This window comes from Prinia subflava, chromosome 12, assembly GCF_021018805.1.
Source record: "Prinia subflava isolate CZ2003 ecotype Zambia chromosome 12, Cam_Psub_1.2, whole genome shotgun sequence".
NCBI classification, from domain to species: domain Eukaryota; kingdom Metazoa; phylum Chordata; class Aves; order Passeriformes; family Cisticolidae; genus Prinia; species Prinia subflava.
Genome location: NC_086258.1, coordinates 5747872 through 5759339, shown reverse-complemented (window position 1 = coordinate 5759339; position 11468 = coordinate 5747872). Strand labels below are relative to the sequence as shown.

The following is an 11468-nucleotide window of genomic DNA, read 5'->3' as shown; positions in this document are numbered from 1 at the left end:
GGGACACCGGGCACGGGGACACACGCCGGGCACGGGGACACGGGGACACCGGACACGGGGACACCCACCGGGGACAGGGACACCCACCGGGGACGGGGACACCGGGCACAGGGACAGCGCCCGGCGAGGCCGCGCCCGCTCCCAGCGCGGCGGCGGCACCTGTGCCAGGCATTCCTGGAGAAGGAAAAGCGAAAGCATCGCGGACAGGAGGTGGCGGGAGGTGCAGGAGCCAGGCTGGTTCTGCAGCGCTCTCCGCTGCTCTCACAGCTGGGACACCCCGGCTGGAACCTGGAGCAGCCCCAGCTCCCACTCACGCCATCAGGAGAGCTTTGCACAGACATCCGTTTAAAGGAAACGTTATAAAAATAGCGTTTGAAAAAAGAAGCATAAAAAACGAGTTTTAGAGTGATGATGTTCACTACACCCTTTTCTGGCAGTTCCTCCCAGACAAAATAGAGAAAAAAGAAGTTATCTGTTCCCTTCTTTGGGGAAAGAGGTTTTTAGAAGACTGCTCCAAACAGCTAAAACAAAGTCACTGACATTCCATAAGGAAAACCAGCCTCTGATTCCCAAACACCCCAGACTTTCCCAAAACAACTTCTGGCTTTCATTCTGCTCAATGCCAAAATGCAAATAGTTCTAGGTCAGGTCACAAAATTCAAGCTCAGTCTCCTGAGTGGCCACCACAGCAACTTGATTGGCAAAGCCACAAAGTTGTACAGAGCTCGACCTGCAGGAGGTGCAGGCAGGCAGAGCAGAGCTCTCCTTCCCAGGCAGGGCTCATCTCTTCCCACATCCAGGAGTTTTCCCCCTCAGCTGAAGGTGATTTCCCTTGCCCCTGTCTGGCAGTAGTCCTCCCTGTGAGGAACACATGGTAAGAGCTATTTAAACATCCTCTGTTCAAGTTCCTGTGAGATAACGGGTCCCCGAGGCACCCCAGACTGACACCTCCCAGCCCAAAGATCGGCTCTTTCAGCAGGTCAGGACTGTAAGAAACCAGAAGCAGAAACATCTCAAGGCTGGAGCAGGTGTTACTTGGCCACACAAGAGAGGAAACACCAGTTAAGTATCGTCTCACTTCAAGAACAACAAAAATAAATCACCAAAACTTTTGAGGAATGAAGCAAAGGGAAACATGAGATTGAAAAGCTGGTAAAAGGTTAAGACTTTCTTTTGTCCCCTCAGAAAATCTGGTTTTGCTCTTAATGAAAGGAGAAAGCCTTAGAATAAAGAAATAATGTCCCAAGACAATGAAAAATACCACTCCTTTCAACAGGACAGAAGTTCTACCACACAGGAAGGAAATAAGCAGGAATATAAAACAGCTTTTTATGTATGAACAGCCTGTCTGGACATTTCAAAGTTGTTGCAAGCTCTCCCCAAAGAACTCAATAGGTTTGGCAGCCACAGTTTGGATAAGGCTACAGAATTTATCCCAGAGATCCTTTCCAGCAGCCAAATCTCTCATCACATCCCTTTAAACCACTGCAAACTCCTTTCAAAAGCATTCACTGTCACCCTGTGAAGCAAGGTGACAACACCAGCTCTTGGACACCCAGGAAGGGAGAAGCACAACACCTGCACTGCCACCTCCCCTGTGCCCTCCCCAAGAGGGATGGTCACCCTCAGGGCCCAAAGCTGCACTGAAAACGTGCAGGAGTTCATCTGCAATGCTTCCATCCTGATCTGCCTGCTGCCTCCTCAGGTTCCAGCTGCTCAGAGCAGGGACACTCGTGGATGGTTCTGTTTCAGTGGGAAATTCCAGCATAAGGAAACCCTGCACGTGTCAGGGGAACCTGGAATGAACAGCCCAGCACAGGCATACAGGGAGATGAGAGCAGAGTTTGTGCATGGAATGGGAAAGCCACAGCAGTATTTATAGCAGTTCTGAGGCAGAAGTGTTTGGAGCAGGTACAATTCTGCCCAAGAGTGGGACCCTCTGGTTCTACATTTGTAAAGACCCTCCCAGGTGGTTCTTTGACCACACCAGGTCTGTGCAGCCTCCCTAGTGCTGTTACCCAAGAGATGAGACATAAAACCACCTGGAACAGCTCAGAAACATCCATCCAGTGGCTACAGCAGCCAGGATGTTTCATCACACTGCTCTCCTGGTCTACCTGTTCCATTTTTCCTGGAGGAAAACTATACCTTCAAGAAAAGATTGCAGCAGAGAGGGATACTGTTGCCACAGGTATTAATTACAGATTGCTTTAAATTAATTTAAAGTGCTCTTGCAACACAGCAGCAACACATGGCTGCACAAGTGGTACTTGAGCATCTTTTCAAGAGCCAGAGACTGCTTGGGATTGCCAATAAGAACATGGGTACGTGCACCAACCTGTCCTGCCATCTCCCCATGCACCTTGGTGAGAATTACAGCAGCCTGTGAAGGCCTTCAGTGAAGGAAATAACAGCAGTAAAAAAAGCTGCAGGCTGCCAGCATCCCTCCTGCTAGGGCAAGTCTAGGCCAGCAGCAGCTTAAGCAGATCTTACAAAGACTGACTGACCTTTAACAAATCAACACCCATAAACACCAGAACCTGCAGTGTCCAACAGCAGAGGTGAGCCAGCACAGCACAGGAAGAAAGGGAAATGGATGTTGGATTAGTGTTCACTCAGGAGCCTCTGCACCACACAAGCACTGGGTGCTGGCAGTTTCTGTGTCAGGATCAGGGTCTCTGCTCAGCTCCACGCTGTGGCAGGCCAGCAGCTCTCCCTGTGGTTTGTGTGTCCCTGTGCCCCTGAGCCCACTCAGCTGTATGTGAGGGGCAGCAGTTTCCTCTCAGCAGGAACAAGTGTCCAGCCCAACACTGTGACTCCAACAGGACCAGGACAGAGCAGTGGAGCAGCCCCAGCAGTCAGCTCATGACAGGTGCTTGTGTGCCTGCTGGATTGTGCTAGAGAGGGACTCTCACTGCACATCAGAAGTGTCTCTTCCTGGCAAGAACAACTGTGAGACAATAGCAAGGTTACTGTGACCAGACCTTAATGCAAGTAGTATTATTTAAGCCACTGAGGCAGATAACTCCAGTTCTGTGCCTGTATAAGCCCCTAAATACACCTGTCTTCATTGCACATGATTAGGTGTTCATTTCTTGTGTTTCAGAATCCTGATTGTAGCTGGATACGCTCCAGTTCAGAGCAGTGTGAGGTCTCCCTGCAGCAGCAACCCTGCTCTAAGGCTGTGCGTAGTAAGGCTTGACTTGGAACTACACCAGGGGATTAACACCACCACAGTCCTGCTGCCAAGGAGACCTCGTTGATAAGGCAGTTCTGGATTCAGGCAGTTTGAGTGCATAAAGCCACCAGCTGTCACCGTGTCCTCCCGCCTCAGCTTCCCGAGTTTCTTTCCCAAAGGAGTGCAAACTGCCAGGTGACCCTCACCAGAAAGTGATGCCATCTTCTTCTTCACCTGCCTCAAGGATGGCCCAGTGCAGACACGAGGGAGGAGAATCCAGAATCTACTTGAATGGCAGAATGTGTGAGTTCACTGGAATACATTCTATTCACAGGAGGAAGATCCTTCTATCCTCACCCACCAAAATCCACTGGACTTTAAGTCTGTCTTTTCCCCACCAGAAGTTACTCCGTGTGTTACTTCCAGGATACTGGAGTCCATCCCTTCAGGGATATGCAGACAGAAGGTTTCTTTCTCCCCAAATTCAAAGTCATTAAAAAAAGATACAAAGAACTGCTTTTGGCAGCAAAGAGGCATTTGAGATGTGGAAAAATCTGGAGTGCAGGACCCAAGTAGATGGGGAAGTAATCAGTCCTTGACCTAATAAATAGAGTAGAAGAAGTCTTCAAAGTGGCCAGCAGCCCTAACAAAACCTCTTGCAGAGATCAGTGGGAGCTTTAGTGCACCACACTGCAAGGGGCCATCTCCCAGGATCCACTGCCACACAGTTCTCTGACAGCTTTTGTTAGGCCCATGGACTATTTGGAATCTTGAAGCTCCTTTGCCTTCTTCAAAATCAGATGAACATCAGAGATAGGATAATCCTATGGCAAAGAAGCAAAGGGATTTCAGTGACTTCCCAGCATTCCTGACACTGATTGTCTCCCTTAAGGAAGGAGAACCTTGACAACAAAGTTCTTGGCCTATTATAACACACAGCCATGTTCAGTTAACTCCTTTAACAGCTACAGTTTCCTGTTTTGTAACTGATCAAACCCCAGTACCCTTCCAGAAGGTTTGTTGGGTTTTTTTTCACTTTGTCCTCCAAGGGCAGAGTGACCTGGCCTGCCAGAGAACCTTATCAAAGCCAGAATCTTGCACAGCCCAAAGCAGGAACTGGCAGAACGTGAGATATCCAACTGTGCAGCGCAGGCGTTTCCAACCTAAGGCTCTCACAGATCTCAGAACTAAACAAAACCCTTTGGCCAAAAAAATTAGCATTTTTACATAAAATTTCACATCTTTGCTTGAAATTATTCAAATTGTTTTTGCAAACCAATGGAACATTAGAAACCTCCCATCTATGATAATTTTTTCTAGGGTAGAAAGGGTGCAGGTGCTAAAGTCTCCCACTTCCAGTAACGAGAGTGCAGATTTTCCTGCATGCAAACATCACAAATGTGGTACTTGTCTTGAACCAGGCATACCCTCCCACCCTCTCACATACTGTCATCCTCTCTCACAGCTATTTTAAGACTTTTCCAATTGCTCTCTGTGCCCACTCTTTTTAATTCTCACCTGTAGCAGCCTCATGTTCAGAGTGAAGTCTCCTTCCAGCAACTGATCCCGGATGAGTCTGAAAGATGGAAATTATTCCAGCTACTTTAGATTCTTTACAAAGGAACTTTAAAACCTACAACCTCCTCACCAGATGCCCTACCACATGGCTAGAGAAGACTCCTGGGTCCATGGAAGAGAAGAGGAGGAAGGCTGTGTGTGTACTTACGTCAGCATGGCACAGCAGACGAGCAGCAGGAAATCGAAGCGCTTGTCGTCAGCAAAGAGGGAGTCCCAGATGCGGATGACATCTGGCAGCAGGAACTCTTGGGACAAGAGCAACGTCAGCCAGCGGAAGGCAAAGAACTGGGGTTTGATGTTCTGTTCTTGCTGTCAGACAGGCACCAGGCAAACAGTGAGTACGTGCTCCCGGCCAGCTCCCTACAGGCAAGAGATGCACCCCATGTTTCCATCCCCGTCTCCTCCCCAACCCTGCTCTAAGCTCCCGGCCCATCCTGCAGCAGCAGGAAAACCTCTGCATCCTTTGGAGACTCTCCCAGTCAGCCCTGAGAGATTTTCAGTGCAGCCACACTCCACACCTACAGCCAAGTCAGAAAATGCTCCTCTGTCCACAACACGGAGTAAAGGCAGCTTTCCTCCCTAAAGGCACTATTTGTGTTCCACTAAACCTGCCAAGTAATTTTAAAGTTCCATTTCAACAGCATTTTATCTGCAAAGCTGCAGCCCTCCCCCGCTAGCACAGGCACTGTTTGTCAGGATTTCCTCTCCTTTCCAGAGCCCTTGTATTTATCAAAAGGTTTACTGCTCACAAAGAGAAACAAAGATGGAACAGAGTTCACACTGATGGTTAGTAAAACATGCTGTAAGCACCTTTAGCCTGAAGCTTTCCTGTTTTCTGATGTGAAATCCAAGGTAGCATAAGTTCAATCAAGGTCAAACAAGTTCAGGATTCTGCTGATATTCTTAAGGACCAGCTGCTGCATGGCCAAGACCATTTCCTGCCAGCCAAACATTAAGCAGTTTTTCTCCCCACTGAATCAGCTACCAGCCAACACTGTGGGCTGTGTCACTGTGCTGACAAACCATCTTGTGGATTATAAAAGAAACATATCCTGACTTTTCTAAGACAGAAAAAGATCTCTGTTTAATTTGGTCCAGGTTGCAGTAACAAGAATAGCTTTCCCTTCCAAAGTCTCCTTGGACTTTCACACCAAATGGGCTATCAGACTGAAGATGTCTGTAATGAAAGCTGCCTTCTACATGTTCTACAAAACTCACACAAAAAGCAGTTGAAAACCTTTGGATGAAAGAGAACAGCAAAATTTGGCCAGTGGGATCATCCAGCTCACTGGATTTCACTTCTCCTTTGGAATGTGCTCCATGGAGTTTAAGTCAGTGCTGCCAAGGCAGCCAGTGGCAGTAGCAGTGTGTGTGTGCAGCGTGGGGGATGTTTTTTGTTTTGCTCTTAAAAGCAGAAGCGATTTTGGTAACCTGGAATGCTGCAAAGCTCCACGGCAAAGCCCATGTTTTGACTGATCTCTTCAAGAGAGTGAAGACTCCAGCTCTGGCTATGCAGGTGACCAAGGATCATGGCCAAGTCCCCCCAGACTCCCAGCTGGCAGCTGTGCAACAGCCACAGTTTGCTTTAAGAGGCAGGCAGGGGAGGAAGCCTTGCTGTGTCTGCTCACTACAAGGAGAGGCTGTTTCAGCTCTCAGATAAGAGTCTCTGCCCCACAGACAAAGCCTTTCATCCACTCTCTGGGTTCTACTCAAGCACAGCTTAACAAAACTGACATTGACGTGCACTGTTAATTTTCCTCACATCCCACCCAAGCTCCAGAGAAACACCTGGCTCCTCACCAGTTTCAAATACAGCTCCACATCTTTTTCCTTCAGGGTGGAGTACACCTTCTCCATTTTGTAGGTAATACCACACTGAGAATCATCCAGGCTCTTAATGAAGTTGTCCCGAATTTCAGCCATTAGATTGGTAAAGCAGAAAAATGTGTCTGCTTCAGCATGTTCTGAGGAAAGAAAATAAGAATATAGGAGAACAGAGGAAGCCTCACTGAGACAGATACAGAGCTATAAAATTATCCTTGCTCCATAATCTGGTTGCTGTATTGGATTTGAGGAGTAGATCCCCCAGATCTTGGCTTGCTTGGTCTGGGTCAAGGCTAGACAAGCTTTTTTTTTTTTTTTTAACTAGAAATATCTACAGAGCCACTGCAGATACTAACCCTGTGTCCAACACAAGGTCCTCATGACATGAGGTCACAAACAGTTATCTCTGCCCAAGAACATAATCTGCCACCAGCACACACCCTCGGAGCTCCTGTGAAGCAGAAGGAAGAGGCGAAGTCCTCCCTTCCCATTTTTTCCTTACCATCTATATTTAGTACAAGGAAACAAGAGCTTCTAAGGGAATTTTGAGCTTAACAAACAAAAATTGCTCAAAAATCCTTCATGTGAACGACTTCACATGTCATCACCATTCCCAGCTCATTCAGCTCCTACCAATTCCCCAAAACGCCTCATGCCATGCAGAGAAATCGCAGTACCACAGCCACTGCTGAGCAGCCAAAAGGCTTCCTCACCTTTCCATTCACTGTTGGGGTCTGTAGCAAAGGTGTAGTACAGAGGCCCCACGATTTCATTCATGCCCTGCACATAGGCGATGCCGGGGTTCAGCTTGGCGTAGATGAACAGGATGCGCTCCACCACCTCCCAGTGAGCCTCGCAGCCGTTGGGCAGGACCTCGTACTCGCTCAGAGAGCTGGGGGTGGATTTCAGGGGAGAGCTCACCTGGAAAACAAGGCTGAATCAGGACAACCAACTGGCACAGATCCTTCAGCACATGTGCCAAGCTTGGCTTTTAATACACATAGGTTCCCCAAAAGAATTGGGCTGTTTATACCACATAAACCAAGACAAGCAGCTCTGGGAGCACACAGGCAGAGCAGTCCTGGTGCTGGCTGTCCCTGAAGAACAAAGTCTGTGCAGCACACAGCTCCCTCTGAATCACTGCACCACATGATCTCACAAAGTAAAAACCACAGCAGTTCCACTTCTCTGTTAGTAGTATGAGGGAAGGGTATTGATGGCTGTGGGAGAAGCCACCTTCCCCAACAGCACGTGTGCTGTGACACTCATGAAAGGGAAAGAGACTACACATTTTAACAGATACTCAGCTCTTCCCTAATTCAAGGTTTGAGATCCAGTTCTGGAGGACTATGGAAATTTGTAATAAATTCATAGTAAATAAACCTTCAGTGTTTTGTTGCTGTACAGGAAGGCATATGTCAGGCATAAAATAACTTGTGACTCCAAATTCTACCAGAAGTCAGGCAAAAATAATCCTTAAAATCAAGTCACCTATAATTCCCTACAGTCTGTCAGGCTCTTCAACTGGTTCTACAATGTCCAGCCTGCACAATGCTCAGTATCTGCTGGGGTGTTTCCTTAATTCCACTGCACAAACAGAAAGAGAAACAGAAACCAGCCCAAGAATCACCCTCTCCTTCCCAATCCAAGACCTGTGGCAGGGCCAGCCCAAGGCAGAGCTCACATTTGTCACCCCGCTGCGGTTCCGTGCCACCGTCTGCGACTTGAGCGTGGTCTGCTCCACGCGCCTGCGCAGCGTCTCAAACTCGTTCTGGGGGTCCAGGATCAGCAGGCAGGGATAATCCGTGGGGCGCTGGAAAAACGCCATGTCAGGGTACAGCCTCCTGGGAGGGACACGGAAGGAAGTCAGGGACAAGGAGGAAGCACGAGCCCCACGTTGAGTGGGAGGCTCAGTTTAATATTCAGCTTTGTTTTCAAAGTGCAGTTTGCTGACCCAGCCTCTTGGGTTCAGAAGTGTGAGCCTCACACACCTGACATCTTTGTCTATCTGGAGGAGCACCTCGTTATCCTTGAAGTAAGTGTTCCATCGACTGTCTGGATTTGGATTGAGGGGCTAAAGAGAAACAACAGAAACAGAACAAGCGTGTTTCACACATATCAAAATCCTCAGCACACAGAGTGATTTAACATTTCTGTTGTCACTCTGCCATCAGCATGAGCTGAGCACATCAGTGTCATTTTCTTCTCTCACATTTTCAATCCCTTTCCACTCATCTCTTCAAGAGGTTGTTTCCAAATCGGGTTGGTTTTGGTTTTTTTCCCCCCTCTGTTAACAAGATTCCTGCTTTCAGCTCCAAACCTGTACCATGGAGATGGTATTTGGACTTGGGGTAAGAGTTATCCACCCACCCAGTACTTTGAAGTCGTGGTTCTTCTCACCACACCAAGATCCACACAAAGTTAACAACTAACCAGGAAAACAACAGGCTACATTCCAAGGGATTCAAAGATCACTGTGACCTGCCTGTGTGGTTTTACTGCCAGTTTTACACCACCAAGGCTCAGAGATCACAGTGGGGCAGGTGACTGCAGGGGAGTGAACACTCAGAATGGTCATGGGAGCAGCTGTATCATTTTACACTCTCTTCTCATCAGCTACTGCACTCACTCCTCCCACACACACACACTCCTAACAGCACTTTCAGAGAAGGAGAAAGCCAAGGCATGCAGGAAATAGTCTGTTAAAAAAATAACAACCCAGCAGCATTACTAGAAATAATCAACCCTCCTGCCTTCCACACCACAGTCCAGCCTGACTCTCCTGCTTCTTTTCTATCCTCTGTTCCAAATCCACTCGTGGACCCAAATTCCCAGGGGAGCATCTCATGGCTCCAGGAACCTCTTGTGAGCCTCTCCCCCTCCCTAGGAGAGCCACAGCTTGGGCAGGCAGCCCCAAAGGGCAGCAGGAGGGAAGTGCACAGCTGGAAACAGCTCTGCAAGGAGAGAGACAAAGCTATTGGTGCTTTGTCAATAATTCACACTCAAGGCTACCCTGACAAAAGTGCCAGGCTGGCACCTGGGAACCATCCCTCCCTCTGGCAGGGCAGAGGGAACAGAGCCAGGAGCAGCCCAGGGAGCCAGAAAAATCCCCAAGGAATTTTCTGCAGCACAAAGGCTTAGCAACACTTACATGATCCTCTAAGGTCACATCTTCCCTTGAAACACCCAGGTTGGCTTTGGCAATCCCAGGCTGGATAATCATTTCTTTTAGGAACTGGGAATACAGATCCCTTAAAGAAGAAAAGAAGAATTTGCAATGAGGAAGATAAAGTCAAGGTCAGCACACAGACAGAGCTCAAACAGATGTCTCTGTCCCACCCTGCTCAGCCAGAAGGCATCTGATTTTCTCTTCAGTGTAATTGAAGGGTCAGTCCATCAGGCAGCTGAAAGAACAGCGCATTTCACACAGAACAATTTGTTTTATGAAAGTACTAAATTATTTAAAGACTATTCTCCATCTCTGCAGATATCTCTGGAAATAAAGTGACAAGTACCAGCAGCCTCACCTCTGTTTCTTCAGCAAAGAGCTCCATAAGGCTTTCTCTAAAGGGAGGTAGTTCAGGAGTATCTGCACAGGAAACAGGGGAACAGGAATTAGTATTCAATAAGCTGTTACACCTGCAAGATGAGCAGAGCAAACACAGTGGCTCCAGCTGGCTCTTGGAAAACACTGGGAATTCTCTCCAGAAAGCTGAGTACTTTGCTAAGCAACAGTCAGGGATATTTTAGGGGCTGGCTTTCAACATAGAACTATTTGTAGGACTGATCAATAGCTAACCTGACCAAAATGCACTGCTAGCTTAAAACTGAGGCTGTTCACATGCAAAGTGCTGATCTCCACAAATTGCTGCTGACTTCTAGTGGCTTTTAAGCTCTGGATTTATTGTTTGTTTGTTTACAACTTTAACCGCCAGAAAAGTGCGACTTGTACTTAATCAACCGAAAGCATCACTGGCAAGAAAGAAAAGCACCCCAAGCAGAACCCACCTTCCAGCACAGGCAGCGCAGCCCACCATCAAAGGGAATTCCTGTGGAACACCAGGCAGAGAAATAATCGCGTTAGCCCATCTCTCACCGCGGGTTGCTGATGTCAACTCACAAACAGGCCTGGCAATCCTCCTCCTCCCCTAGGGGCACGGAGTTTCCCCAGGGACGCTGCCGGGGCTCTCGGCAGGGTCTCCCACAGGGACACCACTGCCGTGCCCGCAGCCCCCTCCCAGCCCGGGCCGCTCCCCGCGGCACTCACCGCTGAAGCACAGCTCGCGGAGCTTGCTCAGAGCCACCGTGGGTTCGCCGAGCACCTCCTGGAAGTCCGCGATCCTGAGGGGAGCGAAGCCTGATGTTATCAGGCTCGGTACAGGCAACCCGAGACGCCCCAGAGCCCCCAACCCCTCAGAGCGCCCGATTCTCGAGAGCCTCCCCCCCGCGCGGCGCAGCCCCGGCAGGGCGGGCAGGGGAAAGACCCCCGTCCCTCCACAGAGCCCGACACCGACCTGCTCTGGTGCAGCCGCGACATGGCGGCCCCGGCGCCCCTTCCCCGCGCGCCGCATAAACGCTCCGGCTGGAAACGCTGCCCGGGGAGGGGGATGCGGGATGGGCCCCGCCCGCCCCTCAGGGCGTGGTGAACCCGCCCCTCCGCAGGGGCCCGGCCCTGCTCTAAGCCCCGCCCCTCCCGCCTCAGGGCGCGTTTCCTGAGCGCCTGGCCCCGCCCACTCCGAGACAAAGCTCCGCCCCATTCGCCCCGCCCATGGCACAGAGCCCCGCCCCGAGCCGTGCCCCGCCCCGTTTCATTCCGCTGCTGGCTAAGCCCCGCCCCTGTTCGGTAAGCCCCGCCCGCCGCCCGCCGCGGAGCGCTCGCACAGCCCCG

The 11468-nt window shown here is 49.7% G+C and overlaps 1 protein-coding gene across 1 annotated transcript; it reads right to left on the bottom strand.

The window, feature by feature from the left end:
- Positions 1-1013: 1013 nt before the first annotated feature.
- TBC1D13 (TBC1 domain family member 13) lies at positions 1014-11216 on the bottom strand. Its single transcript, XM_063409978.1, has 12 exons — positions 11095-11216; positions 10848-10921; positions 10589-10629; positions 10108-10169; positions 9732-9831; positions 8572-8654; positions 8265-8424; positions 7294-7501; positions 6557-6720; positions 4905-5065; positions 4697-4754; positions 1014-4002 (listed from the first exon to the last, which is right to left on the bottom strand). The coding sequence occupies exons 1-12, from the start codon at positions 11115-11117 to the stop codon at positions 3937-3939; spliced, it is 1200 nt and encodes a 399-aa protein (XP_063266048.1). The 5' UTR covers positions 11118-11216; the 3' UTR covers positions 1014-3936.
- Between the last annotated feature and the right edge of the window lie 252 nt (positions 11217-11468).